This window comes from Aplidium turbinatum, chromosome 8 (genome assembly GCF_918807975.1).
Source record: "Aplidium turbinatum chromosome 8, kaAplTurb1.1, whole genome shotgun sequence".
NCBI classification, from domain to species: Eukaryota; Metazoa; Chordata; class Ascidiacea; order Aplousobranchia; family Polyclinidae; genus Aplidium; species Aplidium turbinatum.
In genome coordinates, this window is record NC_137479.1 from 24,638,729 (window position 1) to 24,653,238 (window position 14,510).

Here is a 14,510-nt window from a genome sequence, read left to right on the forward strand (position 1 = left end):
CCTTAACCTACACTCAACTCAGAAAAAAACTCCTGCATGATTTGTTCCCCAACAAAACTGAATTAATGTAGGCTGCTGATTAAAATGAATAGTTGTTTTGCCTACCCAACTAATTCAGTAATTAACAAACGATGCCTGTGTTGAAGGCCTTGTGTTTTACCAAGTGCTGAGTTTGAAAAGTTGCCACAAAAAGAATAAACGCTGCCACAGCTTCAAGAATTGAGGCCGCTAACAATTTAAAATTCGTGTGCAACCTTAAGCTGCCGCTAGAAATTCAAATTAGGCTATTTTGTCATTTGTCCAGAAACATTTCACTTTGAGAAAGCAATAGCCTACACCACAACAGTGGTTCATACTTGAAGTGTGCAGCTAATCAACGCATTTTAAAAGTTTTTTAGGCTTATTGATCTTGACTACAGTACCGTAGGCCATAAGCGTAATAAATTTCTGGCAGTAGGCTTCATCACTTAACCGAAAGACTTGCCACTATTTCCGGAGGTACGAGAACCTTGTTATATTTACAACGTAAAAAATGACAAGAAAATTACTTGAATTTTATCGAGTTTTCATAATTCTTAAAAATTTGCTTTTTGTATTTAGCGCAGTTGAAAATACGTCAAATGGCATCAAGAAATTATTGTTGTAATCCAATCCAATGTTGTTATTTGTGCATGGGCTAAACACAAAATTTAGCTGATAGGCCTACTCAAACGTAACTTTATTACATAGCTACTGTCTGGCTGTAAGCTAAGTGGGCTTGCTCACTAAGTCAAATACCTTTCTTTTACACCCACACTGATCGATACGACTGACCGCCGTGTTACCTTTACACGTCTCACTTTGTTTAAAGTAACCATTGTTTTGATTTGTAGCATGCGCTCGCTTTTGTTACGCGGCATTTAATTCGCTTTACCGACGCAAACATCCCATACATGACAAGTGATCAGTAAAGTTTTCAAACGTGTTGGTTTCTAGCAAATAGACAGCGTCAGTGACGTAGATTGAAAATTTTAGGGGGGGGGGGCAAAAGCAACTGGTGGGAGGAGGCAAATGTTTTAATTATTGAAATAGAGCGCTTGTATACAAAAATAGCTACTGGATGCAGCGAAACATTCATGAAGCGACATTCACCATGTAACACAATGTCATTAAAACATTGTAAAAGCAGTAAAAACCCATTCTTGGGGTGGGTAATGCTCTCCCAATCCCCCTCTCATTGCTACATTAGCTTGATGGACTCTTCCCATAGGGAGATGCACGTAGTTTGATTTAAAAAACATCATTTATCAACATCCATGTAAGCTACAGCTGTTGCAAACAAATAGGACTGTAACGTATTTGATGTAATTATCAGAAAATACGAAACTAAGAGGGTAGCTTTTGAACTCATGCATCTTACGCCGTAGTAAGCTACAGCCTACCTGGTAAAAAATGTAATCAAGACGAGAGGGTGGATACTACGTGCTAACACCAACACCTTCTAATGGATCAACTGAAAAGACCAGTGAAAAAAGAATAGATCGCCCAAAGTGGTTTTATTCTTCATTGATGAGTTGACAAGCAACAGTTTCAAAACGATAAAAAGTTGACCAAAAACTTTCCGCAAAAAATAAAATAACATAATGTCGCGGATGAATAAGCTATATAACAGCTTCCTCCTGGTGGCGCCCTCCTTCGTGCACAAGCGTGGCAGTGTCATAATAACGAGAAGAAACAACACGAATGCAGTTTGTTCTTCATTCGTACAAGTCAAAGTCGATTCGAGTAACGTTGTAGAAAGCAGAATCGGGTCGATCGGTCCTTCTTACTTTAACCCCATCTTTGAAATAGCCCTGCTCTTTCCATTGCTAAAACAATGCAATGTGAAAAAGTAATGAATCAATTATAAAAAGACTCTGCTACAAGTAAACAGTTGTGAACTGAGCAAATAACAACTGTGCTAGCAACATTTCAGCAAGTGGCTGACATTGGAAAATGACGAAACTGAGCACGGCGAAGCTTGGCATGCCACAAGTCAGCAAATTCAGTTTAGCCAGGGATATCTAAAGAAGTGAATACGAAGGCTTTTATTACGTCTGCTAATAAAAAGGCTTTTGTTTATCGTAAATCATCTCTGTTAATCATAAAATTACAATTTGAACTGATAGCCATTTGTTACGATAACCTGCAAGTGCATTGCGCTATTACCACCAGGCATGGATACTCAGTTACTCACTGAATGCTCATAATTACTTTTACTTGTTAATTCAACTACCCGCATACTTACTTTACACCTAGCCTACTGCAAAGGCTTTGTTAAAAAAAACAGCTTACTGGTATCCTTTCATCTGTCTTTCCAAACAAGTATTCTTTAAATATGCTTTACATAACATTGGCTAACTGTCTTCTGTAGCTGACTGTACCAGTTGCACTACAAAACTTTCTGCAATTTAAAAAAGAACTGCATGGCTAACGCGGTACCAACTACCTCCCTTCTAGTGTCGTGAGAATAAGGCAATCGCTGTGAGCCTTCATATCCCTTTCTTTAGATATCCCTGGGTTTAGCAATTGATGACCAAGCAAGTCCGACGCTAACTGAAAATCTCATTTGCTTACTTGGGCAGTAGCTGAAATCTACTTGCTGAGTTATCGCATGCCGAGTGGTCACACGACCTATAAAAACTGGTCTCGGATAAAGCCATTGACACCACACCACAAAATTATCTGCGGAAAAAAGGACCTACACACACGAAAGCACGGTGGGTGTAGCAATAAAATTTAGTCATTTTTCGATAGTAAAAAAAAGGCAGCGCACGCAGACAGCAACTTCGTATTCTGACAAAACAACAATGTCATGTGTGGCTGTGTGCACATATTGTTACATAACAAGCAGTGGTGTCAAAATGAGGAGAACAAGAAGTGCTTTGGGGTGAAGTAATCCGGTAAAACAAGTTTAAAGACAAAACTCGATGACGATGATGAAGTGTTGAGACGAGTTCATACTTCATAAAACCAATGAAAAAAATCTCGTTTCAAATTACAGCCTTGCTAAAAACTTTACAACTGCTATGTTTTTAATGATGCAATACTAACCGCCATTTGTTCTGACGTGAATGGGCCAAACAGTTCAGTCTCTTCATCACTCCATTTGTATTGCCACTTTACGGAGTCGTCGGCCTCATCGCCTGCAACAAAGCGAGCGTTAATCAATGCAACTACAATATTGGGTTTGAAAAGTGTTGACCGTTGAATCAAAGCCATTAAACGCGACCTATACTGACATTCATTCTTAGCTTGTCATGCCAGTGTCAAAGCCAGATAAGAGCACTTTCTGTAATGTGTTTTTAGATCATTATCGTCATAGGAAGGGCTAAGGATGCAGTTGGTGAGGATGTGCTTCATAGTCTGATTGTCTAAGCCACAATCACATATAGGATCGGGAGTCATCTTCTATCGAAAAAGAATGGCTTCATTTCTCCCGACTCCGCAGTCGGCTCTATTCAAGCAGCACCACTCTCTTCTCTCAAGGATGGGAGCTTGCTGGAGGCTGTCGGAAGGACTTGGGATGGCAGGATGTTGTGTGCCATCAAACTCGGATAACCACTGTTTTAATCCAGCAGTTGCCGCGTTTGTATGGTTCAATGGGCTAACTTTAACGAAGCTCTAGCGTGACTTGAGCCCAGTCTTTGTAGGTTTGCGTTCATGGAGAGGGTGGCGTTGGTCGGATATCTGTTTTGACATTATAATTGGTCGATGTCGTGTTTTCTGTTTGTGATGTACTCCGTACTTATTACCAGCACCTTATACAAAATGGCTCTATATGATCTTAAAAAAGACTGGGTATGAATCTTATCTACGCATAGTATTCAATGAAACACAGATTCAGAATAAGTTATTCGACTGCGCTTACCATCTACAAGCGCTTCAGCATTGGCCTTTTAAAGTGCCCTTACATTATCCTTCAAACCTAATATTCATATTGTAAAGTGAAAACATCATAATTCATACCGTTAGTTTGCACAGTTTGGGATGAAGCTGTGTTGTCCGATTTACTTTCAAGTTTTTCGGTGTCGATATCATCGGCAAAGATATCAAGAGCATCGTCAGCATCGGTCCCGTCCGGTATGCTCACCGCTGCAGCTTTACTGGACACCTGCAACTGAACGTTCTTTAAAGTTAGTCTCGTGGATCCTGAAGCACATTGTTTTGAGTGTTGCCAGTAGAAAAACTTACAGAGTTCAATTTATGTTGTATCTTTTCAAAAGTATCTGTGTAAATATCATAATGACCGGCTCCAGCCATCTGGTCCGCCAGTTCAGTGAGTTGGAGAAAATATTTTTGGTTGCTCTGCGCTTTGTCCTTTTCGTTGGGTTGATCTGAAATAAGAAATGTAGTCAAGTAAATACATAGAATTCCATTTTCCTTTAAGTTGACCCTTTTTGTAATGATTCAAAGTGAAAGCCAACATCTCTCCGTGATTTCAATAATTCCGAGTTACGCGGTAGGCGAAAAAACTCTTCATTCTATAAAACCAATGTTCTTGATTCATTTCGCGTATTCGAGTCACTCCTATTTTCGTTGCAAAGACTGTTGCAGTTCCACCAGAACGAGACAATTGATAGGAAACTCTAATTTATCAAACTTCTTTGAAATTTATTTTAACTATGATTTACGAAACCTACAGCATACTACGGCAATTTTGCATATAAATTAAAACATGCAAACTCAAAAAATCAAACTAGCGAAGCCTGTTATTTTTGCACTTGTCATTGTCTGAAGACGTTGAAGCAATGTGAACATAACCGACTTTGCTCGGAGCACGCAGACAGTTAGGTGCCTGTCAAATAGGTGCGCAGTGCGCACACTGTGGCGTCAGGATATTTAGGTGCGGGGCCCGATTACTTAGGTGCTATTCCCAGGAAAGCTATTTCATTAGGCACTTGATGGTAATACTGCAGACAGTGGCGTACATAGGATCTCCTCAAGGGGAAGCATTCGAAATACTTTTAGTTTTCGAATCGACATGAAAATAAATTAAAAAAACGCCGATTTGCTAATTATAACCAGCAAGTTATATTGTATAAGATTAGCTTACCATACTCAGCTTGCACTGACGATATTTTGTTATTTTGAAACAGCTAGGTTACTTATTTGGATAAATTTTGTGTTTAAAACAAACAATATGATACAATACTCTTGAACAAAAAAAATTGAACAATGAGTGTAATCTGACACACCTCATTGCACCTAAATGACGGGGCGCCAAAGTGCGCCGCACCTAACTATCCTAACGCCACAGTGTCCCCACCTATATGGCAAACACCTAACTGTCTGCACCTAAAAAACGCAGACCCACTTTGCTTGCTGGAACAGCGTCTGCAAGTTACCTTCATCCTCATCAACTTGCACGTCATAGACGCTCTCTCGTTGCCACGAACGTGACTTTTTCTTTGATTTCTTCTCATCAGAGCCACCCAGCCTTCGAAGGCCCTTGGTCACTGTTTCTCCTTTGTGTAAAAGCTGAACTATCCCTTCAAGTACCTATATAATCAATCATAAACTTGACAGCAAGAGAAAAAAGGTGCATAGTGGGATGCCAAGCCTCTGATTGACAACGCAGATACAGTAGAGATTTAGAGAAACAGAAGTTGCAACCACCCTATCTTTTATTACAAACCAGTTGTTTTTGTAATGGTTTTTGACCATTTTAATTCTTTAACAAGATTATCACATTCACTTAAAATACACCGACGTAGTTTACTCAAAAACAAAAAGTTATTTCTCGGCCAATCGTAGAACAGATGGGATGGTTGTGGAAATCTCTATCCAGGGACAGAAAAAGTTTTCTTCTGCAAACTCATCAACATAAACTTTATCGAATATGTATAATTTCAAATCGAGTTATCCGAAAACAAAAACGCACACCTTAATTTCATCAAAAGCTTCATTGTCTTCGTCACTCATCGGTTCATCTTTCTGCGGGTCTACTTTCTTAACTTTTACCTGTAGACATTCTAAAGTAAATAAACTTACAAGATACTTAGAAGATAATGTGCTTTTAAATAAAATCATTTTCGCATGAGCCCTTTTCCTATTCAACAACAAGACCCAAACTGCAAAATCCGTCATTTTTACATTGGTTCAACGTCTGCAGACGTGGCTACGCAAGCAGGCGTTAAATCAATGCAAAAACGACTGGGAGGTTTATAGATTCATACACTTGCGACCACAGAAAGTTAGTGGCAGATAGTCTTCACGTTTCACATCATGCATCTTATGAAAAAGACAAAAGCTTGCACAATCGTTTTTAATGCTGTTCTCTTGCGAGGAGAAATGTGTCAAGATGGATCCATCTAAACGGCGTGACGTAACGAAGATTTCAAGTTCCATAAGACGACAGTTAAAACTTGTTTACGTCAGTGTTGGTAGAGTAAACAAAGTTACTTACTAGGTAACCTATAAGTTAAAAAATACTAAAATAAAAATCAAACCCAGTCAATGTTGTCCAGCCAGTTGTCTCTAATTTCTTTGTCTTTCTTGAAGTGATAATGGCCGGAAGTATCGAAGTCTCCTTCTTCCATTTCTTCTTTTAAATTGAATGGAGTAATGAGCGGGCCACCGTCTTCGGTATAATCGCCACTTATTTCCTCATTTTCAGCCCCTAAAAATATATTTTATTTCACGGTAATACTTAAAAAGATATTAAACGTTATAATCTTAATTTAATCTGTAAAAAAAACCAGAATTGTAAAGGACTACCTCCATCGGATGCCACAAAAGCCTAAATTAAGACGTCTAATTGGAGACGAACCAGATTCAATAACATGACATCCGATTGAGGTAGTCCTTTGTCATTCTATTTTTTTTGCAGATTAAATTAAAGTTATAATGTTTAACATCTTTTCAGGTATTCTTACCGATTTATTGTTTTTGCATATTTTTCAGGACCTTCTGAAATTCCCGTTTAGGGTAAAACAGGCTGTAGAAGTTTTAGAAAGTAATAACTATATATATTTGATTTAATTTTTTTCGCTTCACTTTTTTGCTTGGCATTGAGCTCTTTTTGTAGTATTGATAGTATTTATTGTTTATTTCATTTTACATGTGCGGCATGTCAACAAATGACGTCAATGAAAGACTTGATCTTGGCACAAAGTTATACCATGCAGACATATCTCTTGCGCAAATGTAGGCTACAACTAACTTATACTGCTAATAGATCTGTGCAGTATTACAGTAAATCAAATGCAAACTAAAGTTATAAACATGGAGTTTGGTAAGCAAAACATTGATATAAAATACAATTGCATACAAAAGTATTACAACGTGATATCTAAATAGCCAATAACAGTCAGTAAAAATCAGCCAAGTACTCATATAACCAAAAATAAAATTAAACACATGTTTAGTTCGTAGGCAAAAGCTAGCTTAATGGTATCTAACCAAGAAAATTTGAACACATGTCTATTTTGTGGGCAAAGGTTAACTTGAAGAAGTCTAATCAAGAAAATTAGTCACTGCAGTAAAAAACAGACAGTACATATAATATATAACACTTTAATGTCCCCAACCTTCAACATCCTCTTCTGTTAATTTTTCATAATCTTCTTTTCTTTTTCCTCCTTCTTCATCGTCATCATCATCATCACTGTCAATGCTGTGATTTTCCTAGATCAAGATTTGAGAAAGTCACAGTATAAGATTTAAGGTTAACAACAATCAAGGATACCCCATACACACTGAGAACTGTCAATACCAGAGGTGGGGAACCTGCGGCCCGAATGCGGCCCGCGTGACTGTTTCATGTGGCCCGTGTCAAAATTTCTTTACCCAAAATATATTGAAACAACAGCTTAAAAAAGAGTAGGCTCTTTTTTTGCTTTCTGCTCTTGCTCTCTTTTTGCCTCTCCTTTCAATGTGGTTGCAACTGATGTTCCTAGTAACTTCCAACATGAAATAGTAGAGCTCCAGAGTGACGGTATGTTGAAAGCGATGTACCAAAACATTCCACTGCTCAACTTTTATCAACGCTACATAAATGCTGATGATTTTCCAGTCATGCGGAAACATGCTTTGAAATATGTGTCTCTGTTTGGAAGCACCTACCGTTGCGAGCAGTTTTTTCCAAATTGAATCTAACAAAAAGTCGGCTTCGCTCCAGACTGACTGATAAAAATGTGGAGATGCAGTTCAGAGTTGCAACATCTTCCGTGTCAGCAGACATCACACGACTCCCCAAAAATAAAAACTTTCAGCCATCCCACTAGCTGTGAAAGTGAAATGAATCATTGTCTACTTCGCTACATTTTATCTGTAAATAAAATTTCAAAATTTTTAGTGGCCCGCAATACTAAAAAGGTTCTCCACCCCTGGTCAATACAAATGTGAGTTTGCTCTCTTGAAATTTGATAGTAATCAAACAGAACTAAGTTCAACAGCTTACCATGGTTGTGTAATACCAAAAATATACAACATGGTTTGAGTTTGTCTATTGTAATCATGCTTCATGAATGTCATTCTGTGACATTTTTGTTCTAACAATCCTTTGAAATAATGGCTTCTAATGGATGAAAATGTTCACTTTTACATGACGTATATACATACAAGACATGGTTTCCTATAGACAACATTGGGACACAATGATTCCTGAACCATACAATGGGCAACGACCAACAAAGATGGATGTCCATGAATTTTATGGACCCTTACTTCTTGAACTACATTGCAATCAACCAATCATAAAGACATATACAGGTGGCAGTGGCTATTTGACCGGCTCCGGTCTTTGAATCTGAAACACTATTTGACCGGTCATGACGTCACTACATAAGCACTTTTTTCTTTCAAAGCAAAAGACGATAAGCGGCTTAAGTTTTAAATTCAACACGTTTTTTTCAACTGAATCCGTGGCGCATACGTAACGTCTCGGGCTGCCATTTTCGAGGGAATGAGTTCGATTCTATCCGGAAGCGTTCTTTTTTTTTTTTTTTTTAACTAAATTTTTGAAAGTGGAAAGTTGTCTTGAAGGGTTGGTTGAGATGATAATTTGAAACTTGACTGATTGTTGTGCGACAATGAGACTGGATTTAATTTTTAACTTCGGACTTCAGCGAAACGTAATCTTACAGCCTATTAGAAGGTGTGATTTTTTCAGAGAATTTGTGCAAAGAAATGAAAGGAATTTGTTAAAAATAAAGACTAGAAAAAACTTTTTTAATTCGTTTTGAAACTTTTTTATTCACTTGTTGATTCATTCATATCAGTTTGTATCCTTTTGTAGTTAAAAAAAAAAAAAAAAAAAAAAAAGAACGCTTCCGGATAGTATCGAACTCATTCCCTCTAAAATGGCAGCCCGAGACGTTACGTATGCGCCACGGACTCAGTTGAAGAAAACGTGTTGAATTTAAAACTTAAGGCGTTAATCGTCTTTTGCTTTGAAAGAAAAAAATGCTTATGTAGTGACGTCATGACCGGTCAAATAGTGTTTCAGATTCAAAGACCGGAGCCGGTCAAATAGCCACTGCCTATACAGGTACTGTCAGTTGAAAGTTGTGGCATATAATCCACCAAGTTTTCATATATGATAGCCTACCAGATGGATGAAAATATAAAACACTTCAGCACCATTCAATTTAGTAGCTTGATGAGTACATTAATTCTCACCAACAAACCAGAAAAGTTCAGTTTACTGTTTTGCTAAACAAACAAAAAGTATACACAAATTGAGTGTCTATCAGCACAACAGGATGGCAACGAAAGACCTGCAAGGTCATCTATATCAGCTATAAAGCAGTTTTAAAACGGCTGCATTGTTTATAAAACATGCATACCTTAAATCTTGAACCAGGTAAATTACTCTTTTCCTGCAATGAAATCAATCTTGAGTTTATTTTCAATTTTGTAGCATCAATAAAATAATTCCTTATGAAAAAATATACATAATGAACGATTTCTACTGAATTGAAGTGGAGCTAGCAAAATGACAAAGAGTCATCAAGCTGGCATCAAATATGACAGTTGTTTTAAGAAAAAGTGAAATTTATAAGATATCATACTTCTACAATTTAAAGAATTATTATCACAAGTTGTACAAACAAAACAGGCACTTCTCGGCACTGTGTATAGAAGCTAAATATATCTGATTTACTACTGAAGTTGAAGGAGTGTCTGTGTCATCATATTTCCCAATCTTTTCTGCAACCAATGCATTTTCATCAAATCTTACTCTTTTTGTCATTGCAACAATGTGTTAAAAATACTATACACAACCTGCAATACACAGTACACACGAGTTTAAATTTTACAGAAACAAATTTACAAAACAAAAGCTTCTTCTTCTCTCGTTTGACTTGTAGTAGCTTAGATTGGCAATGCCTCATTGTGCAGCCATGATACAGTAGTTGGGTCCAGTTTTCGAATACCAATGATTCCACCTGGGGGCCGTAAGATGGGGCATTCGTAGAGTATGTGTTGCATTGTTTGTTCTACCGCTCCGCAGACACATATCGGCGTATTATGCAACCCCCACCTAAATAGATTAGCTCCAGTGCAGCCAACGTCACATCTGATCCTGTTTAATGTGACCCATGCCCAGTGGCTCCGAGTGGGGGGGGAAGTCGGGCCAGTTTCCCCCCTAGCAAAACATTGTAAAGGAAAAACGAGTAGTTTTTTGTTTTTGCACTTTTGAGGGGGGCCTATTTTTAGTACTAAAGTAAAAATGTACCAACTAAATAATCAACAAATTCTTAAATGAAGTGCGTATACTTCCAAGTATTTTTCAATCATTGTAAATGTCACTCTCGGTGCTTCTCATCAAGAACAAATCATTTTCGTGTTAAGGTAGTCGATGTTGAACAGCTTCAAGACGTAAAATCTGAATCTGAAATGATTTCTGTATCACTGAACGGTTTCGATTGTATTGATAGTTTCAACTTGAAAACTGCATGGTGCTGTTTTAGCTAAGCGGGAACTATTTTTGCTTGACAACTGAACCTTAACTTCAAAATCTGCGTAGGCCAGGCATAGGAAGTTGTATTCAACATAAGTTATCTGGGAAAGTTAAAGGTATCAGTCCAAGCACGATTAAAGAAAGTAAATCCTTTTTTGTTTAAGGATCATCATCATCATCATCAGTCATCATCTCGCCTGCAGCAGATTGCGTATCAACATGAGTTATTTGCTTCCAAAAGTGGCGATTTTGAGCCAGCTCGCCCAGTGTCACCAAGTTGAGTCCGGTCCATGATTGGATGTTGTCTTGTCATCGTTTTGGTTGTCTGCCACGTTTTCTTTTTTCTTCTACTTTTCCTTCTGTGCAAACTTTGCTGATTCCGAATTGTGATCTTTTAGTGTGGCCGAACAGTTTTAAAACTTTTGATGTTATTATTGCTGCAATTGGATGTACTTTTGTCATAGTTAAAAGATCTTCTGTTTTCGTGTGGTCAAGTAGCCTTTTGGTGGTCATGCTTCTCATAATGTTATTTTGGAAGGTAGTGAGTTTTTTTCTTTATTTGAGTTGTTTATTTATGGATGTTGTTGTTTAGGATAAATCTAGTTGGAATTCATAATGTTGCCTACAGACAGCGTTGTTCAAATGTCTTATCATTTTTGGAGTATTATCTGTAATCTTGTAGCATCTTTAAAGTTATAGCCCAGTCAGAGGAAAAATTCTGAAAAGTCTAAAGAAAGCTGTCCTATCATCTTGCAAAGAAAATTAACTTTGAGAGGGTAATCAAGGCGTGGTGCAGTCAAACCCAATGCTTTACATTACCCTTTTGCAATTGAAGCTCTAAAGACGTTTCTTAAATGCATCAAGTTGGAACCAACAATAGCTTGATCGGAAGCTGAGTCAATGCTAAAGCAGCCTACAACTAGCAGTTTTAAATACCACCGTCATTCTGGCAGAATAATTCTGCGCGATCCGCCTAAAAAAATGATCCGTAAAAATTTGCGCGATAAACAATGCGATGAAAGTAGCAACACTCGGAAGCTGATAAAATCACTTCTCCTTACCACATCAAAGCAAATCTTATATTTTTTCCATAGGAAAATGAACAGTGAACACAGAAATTTCAATGAAAAAGTCGGCTTGTCAAAAATAAAGCAAGTGCAACTACGAAAAATAAAACATAAAATCGTATATTAAGACTGCTATATGTAATTTGGCAAGAAAAGTTACCAACACAAAAACGTCTATAAAAATATTTTCCCGAAATATTTTTCGGAATTTTATTTTTGAATCGTGTTCAGAATTAAATTTACTTTCCAGGGGTGGCAATCCCGTGGTGCGGCAGACGAAGGAAACGCAAGCAGAATGGTTTGAAATTGGGGTAATTACCTTACGTATTTAAACATAAATAGAGATTTTGACGTTTATACACGCCTTCCATTAAGCGTCTATAAAAATACTTTCCCAAAATATTTTTCGGAATTTTATTTTTGAATCGTGTTCAGAATTAAATTTACTTTCCAGGGGTGGCAATCCCGTGGTGCGGCAGACGAAGGAAACGCGAGCAGAATGGTTTGAAAATGGGGCAAATATCTTACGTATTTAAAAATAAATAGAGATTTTGACGTTTATAGACGCCTTCGATTAAGCGTTTATAAAAATACTTTCCCGAAATATTTTTCGGAATTTTATTTTTGAATCGTGTTCAGAATTAAATTTACTTTCCAGGGGTGGCAATCCCGTGGTGCGGCAGACGAAGGAAACGCGAGCAGAATGGTTTGAAAATGGGGTAAATATCTTAGGTAGGCCTATTTAAAAATAAATAGATATTTTGACGTTTATAGACGCCTTCGATTAAGCGTCTATAAAAATATTTTCCCGAAATATTTTTCGGAATTTTATTTTTGAATCGTGTTCAGAATTAAATTTACTTTCCAGGGGTGGCAATCCCGTGGTGCGGCAGACGAAGGAAACGCGAGCAGAATGGTTTGAAATTGGGGTAATTATCTTACGTATTTAAACATAAATAGAGTTTTTGACGTTTATACACGCCTTCAATCAAGCGTCTATAAAAATACTTTCCCGAAATATTTTTCGGAATTTTATTTTTGAATCGTGTTCAAAATTAAATTTACTTTCCAGAGGTGGCAATCCCGTGGTGCGGCAGACGAAGGAAACGCGAGCAGAATGGTTTGAAAATGGGGTAAATATCTTATGTATTTAAAAATAAATAGAGATTTCAACGTTTATATGCGCCTTCAATCAAGCGTCTATAAAAATACTTTCCCGAAATATTTTTCGGAATTTTATTTTTGAATCATGTTCAGAATTAAATTTACTTTCCAGGGATGGCAATCCCGTGGTGCGGCAGACAAAGGAAACGCGAGCAGAATGGTTTGAAAATGGGGCAAATATCTTATGTATTTAAAATAAATAGAGATTTCAACGTTTATAGACGCCTTCGATTAAGCATCTATAAAAATATTTTCCCGAAATATTTTTCGGAATTTTATTTTTGAATCGTGTTCAAAATTAAATTTACTTTCCAGGGGTGGCAATCCCGTGGTGCGGCAGACGAAGGAGACGCGAGCAGAATGGTTTAAAAATGGGGTAAATATCTTACGTATTTAAAAATAAATAGAGATTTCAACGTTTATATACGCCTTCAATCAAGCGTCTATAAAAATACTTTCCCGATATATTTTTCGGAATTTTATTTTTGAATCATGTTCAGAATTAAATTTACTTTCCAGGGGTGGCAATCCCGTGGTGCGGCAGACAAAGGAAACGCGAGCAGAATGGTTTGAAAATGGGGCAAATATCTTATGTATTTAAAAATAAATAAAGATTTCAACGTTTATAGACGCCTTCGATTAAGCATATATAAAAATATTTTCCCGAAATATTTTTTGGAATTTTATTTTTGAATCATGTTCAGAATTAAATTTACTTTCCAGGGGTGGCAATCCCGTGGTGCGGCAGACGAAGGAAACGCGAGCAGAATGGTTTGAAAATGGGGTAAATATCTTACGTATTTAAAAATAAATAGAGATTTCAACGTTTATAGACGCCTTCAATCAAGCGTCTATAAAAATACTTTCCCGAAATATTTTTCGGAATTTTATTTTTGAATCGTGTTCAGAATTAAATTTACTTTCCAGGGGTGTCAGTCTCGTGGTACGGCAGACGAAGAAAACGCAAGCAGAATGGTTTAAAAATGAGGTAAATATCTTATGTATTTAAAAATAAATAGAGATTTCAACGTTTATATACGCCTTCAATCAAGCGTCTATAAAAATACTTTCCCGAAATATTTTTCGGAATTTTATTTTTGAATCGTGTTCAGAATTAAATTTCCTTTCCAGGGGTGTCACTCTCATGGTGCGGCAGACGAAGGAAACGCGAGCAGAATGGTTTGAAAATGAGGTAAATATCTTACGTATTTAAAAATAAATAGAGATTTCAACGTTTATATACGCCTTCAATCAAGCGTCTATAAAAATATTTTCCCGAAATATTTTTCGGAATTTTATTTTTGAATCGTGTTCAGAATTAAATTTACTTTCCAGGGGTGTCAGTCTCGTGG

At 37.1% G+C, this 14,510-nt stretch overlaps 1 protein-coding gene across 1 annotated transcript; it reads right to left on the bottom strand.

The window, feature by feature from the left end:
* Positions 1 to 957: 957 nt before the first annotated feature.
* LOC145775706 (CD2 antigen cytoplasmic tail-binding protein 2-like) lies at positions 958 to 10,250 on the bottom strand. The gene is made up of 10 exons (XM_082587054.1): positions 10,127 to 10,250; positions 9,810 to 9,842; positions 7,551 to 7,647; positions 6,471 to 6,640; positions 5,905 to 5,982; positions 5,367 to 5,520; positions 4,213 to 4,355; positions 3,988 to 4,138; positions 3,073 to 3,164; positions 958 to 1,847 (listed from the first exon to the last, which is right to left on the bottom strand). Exons 1-10 carry the CDS (start codon positions 10,214 to 10,216, stop codon positions 1,737 to 1,739), a joined length of 1,119 nt encoding a protein of 372 aa, XP_082443180.1. The 5' UTR covers positions 10,217 to 10,250; the 3' UTR covers positions 958 to 1,736.
* Positions 10,251 to 14,510: the final 4,260 nt, after the last annotated feature.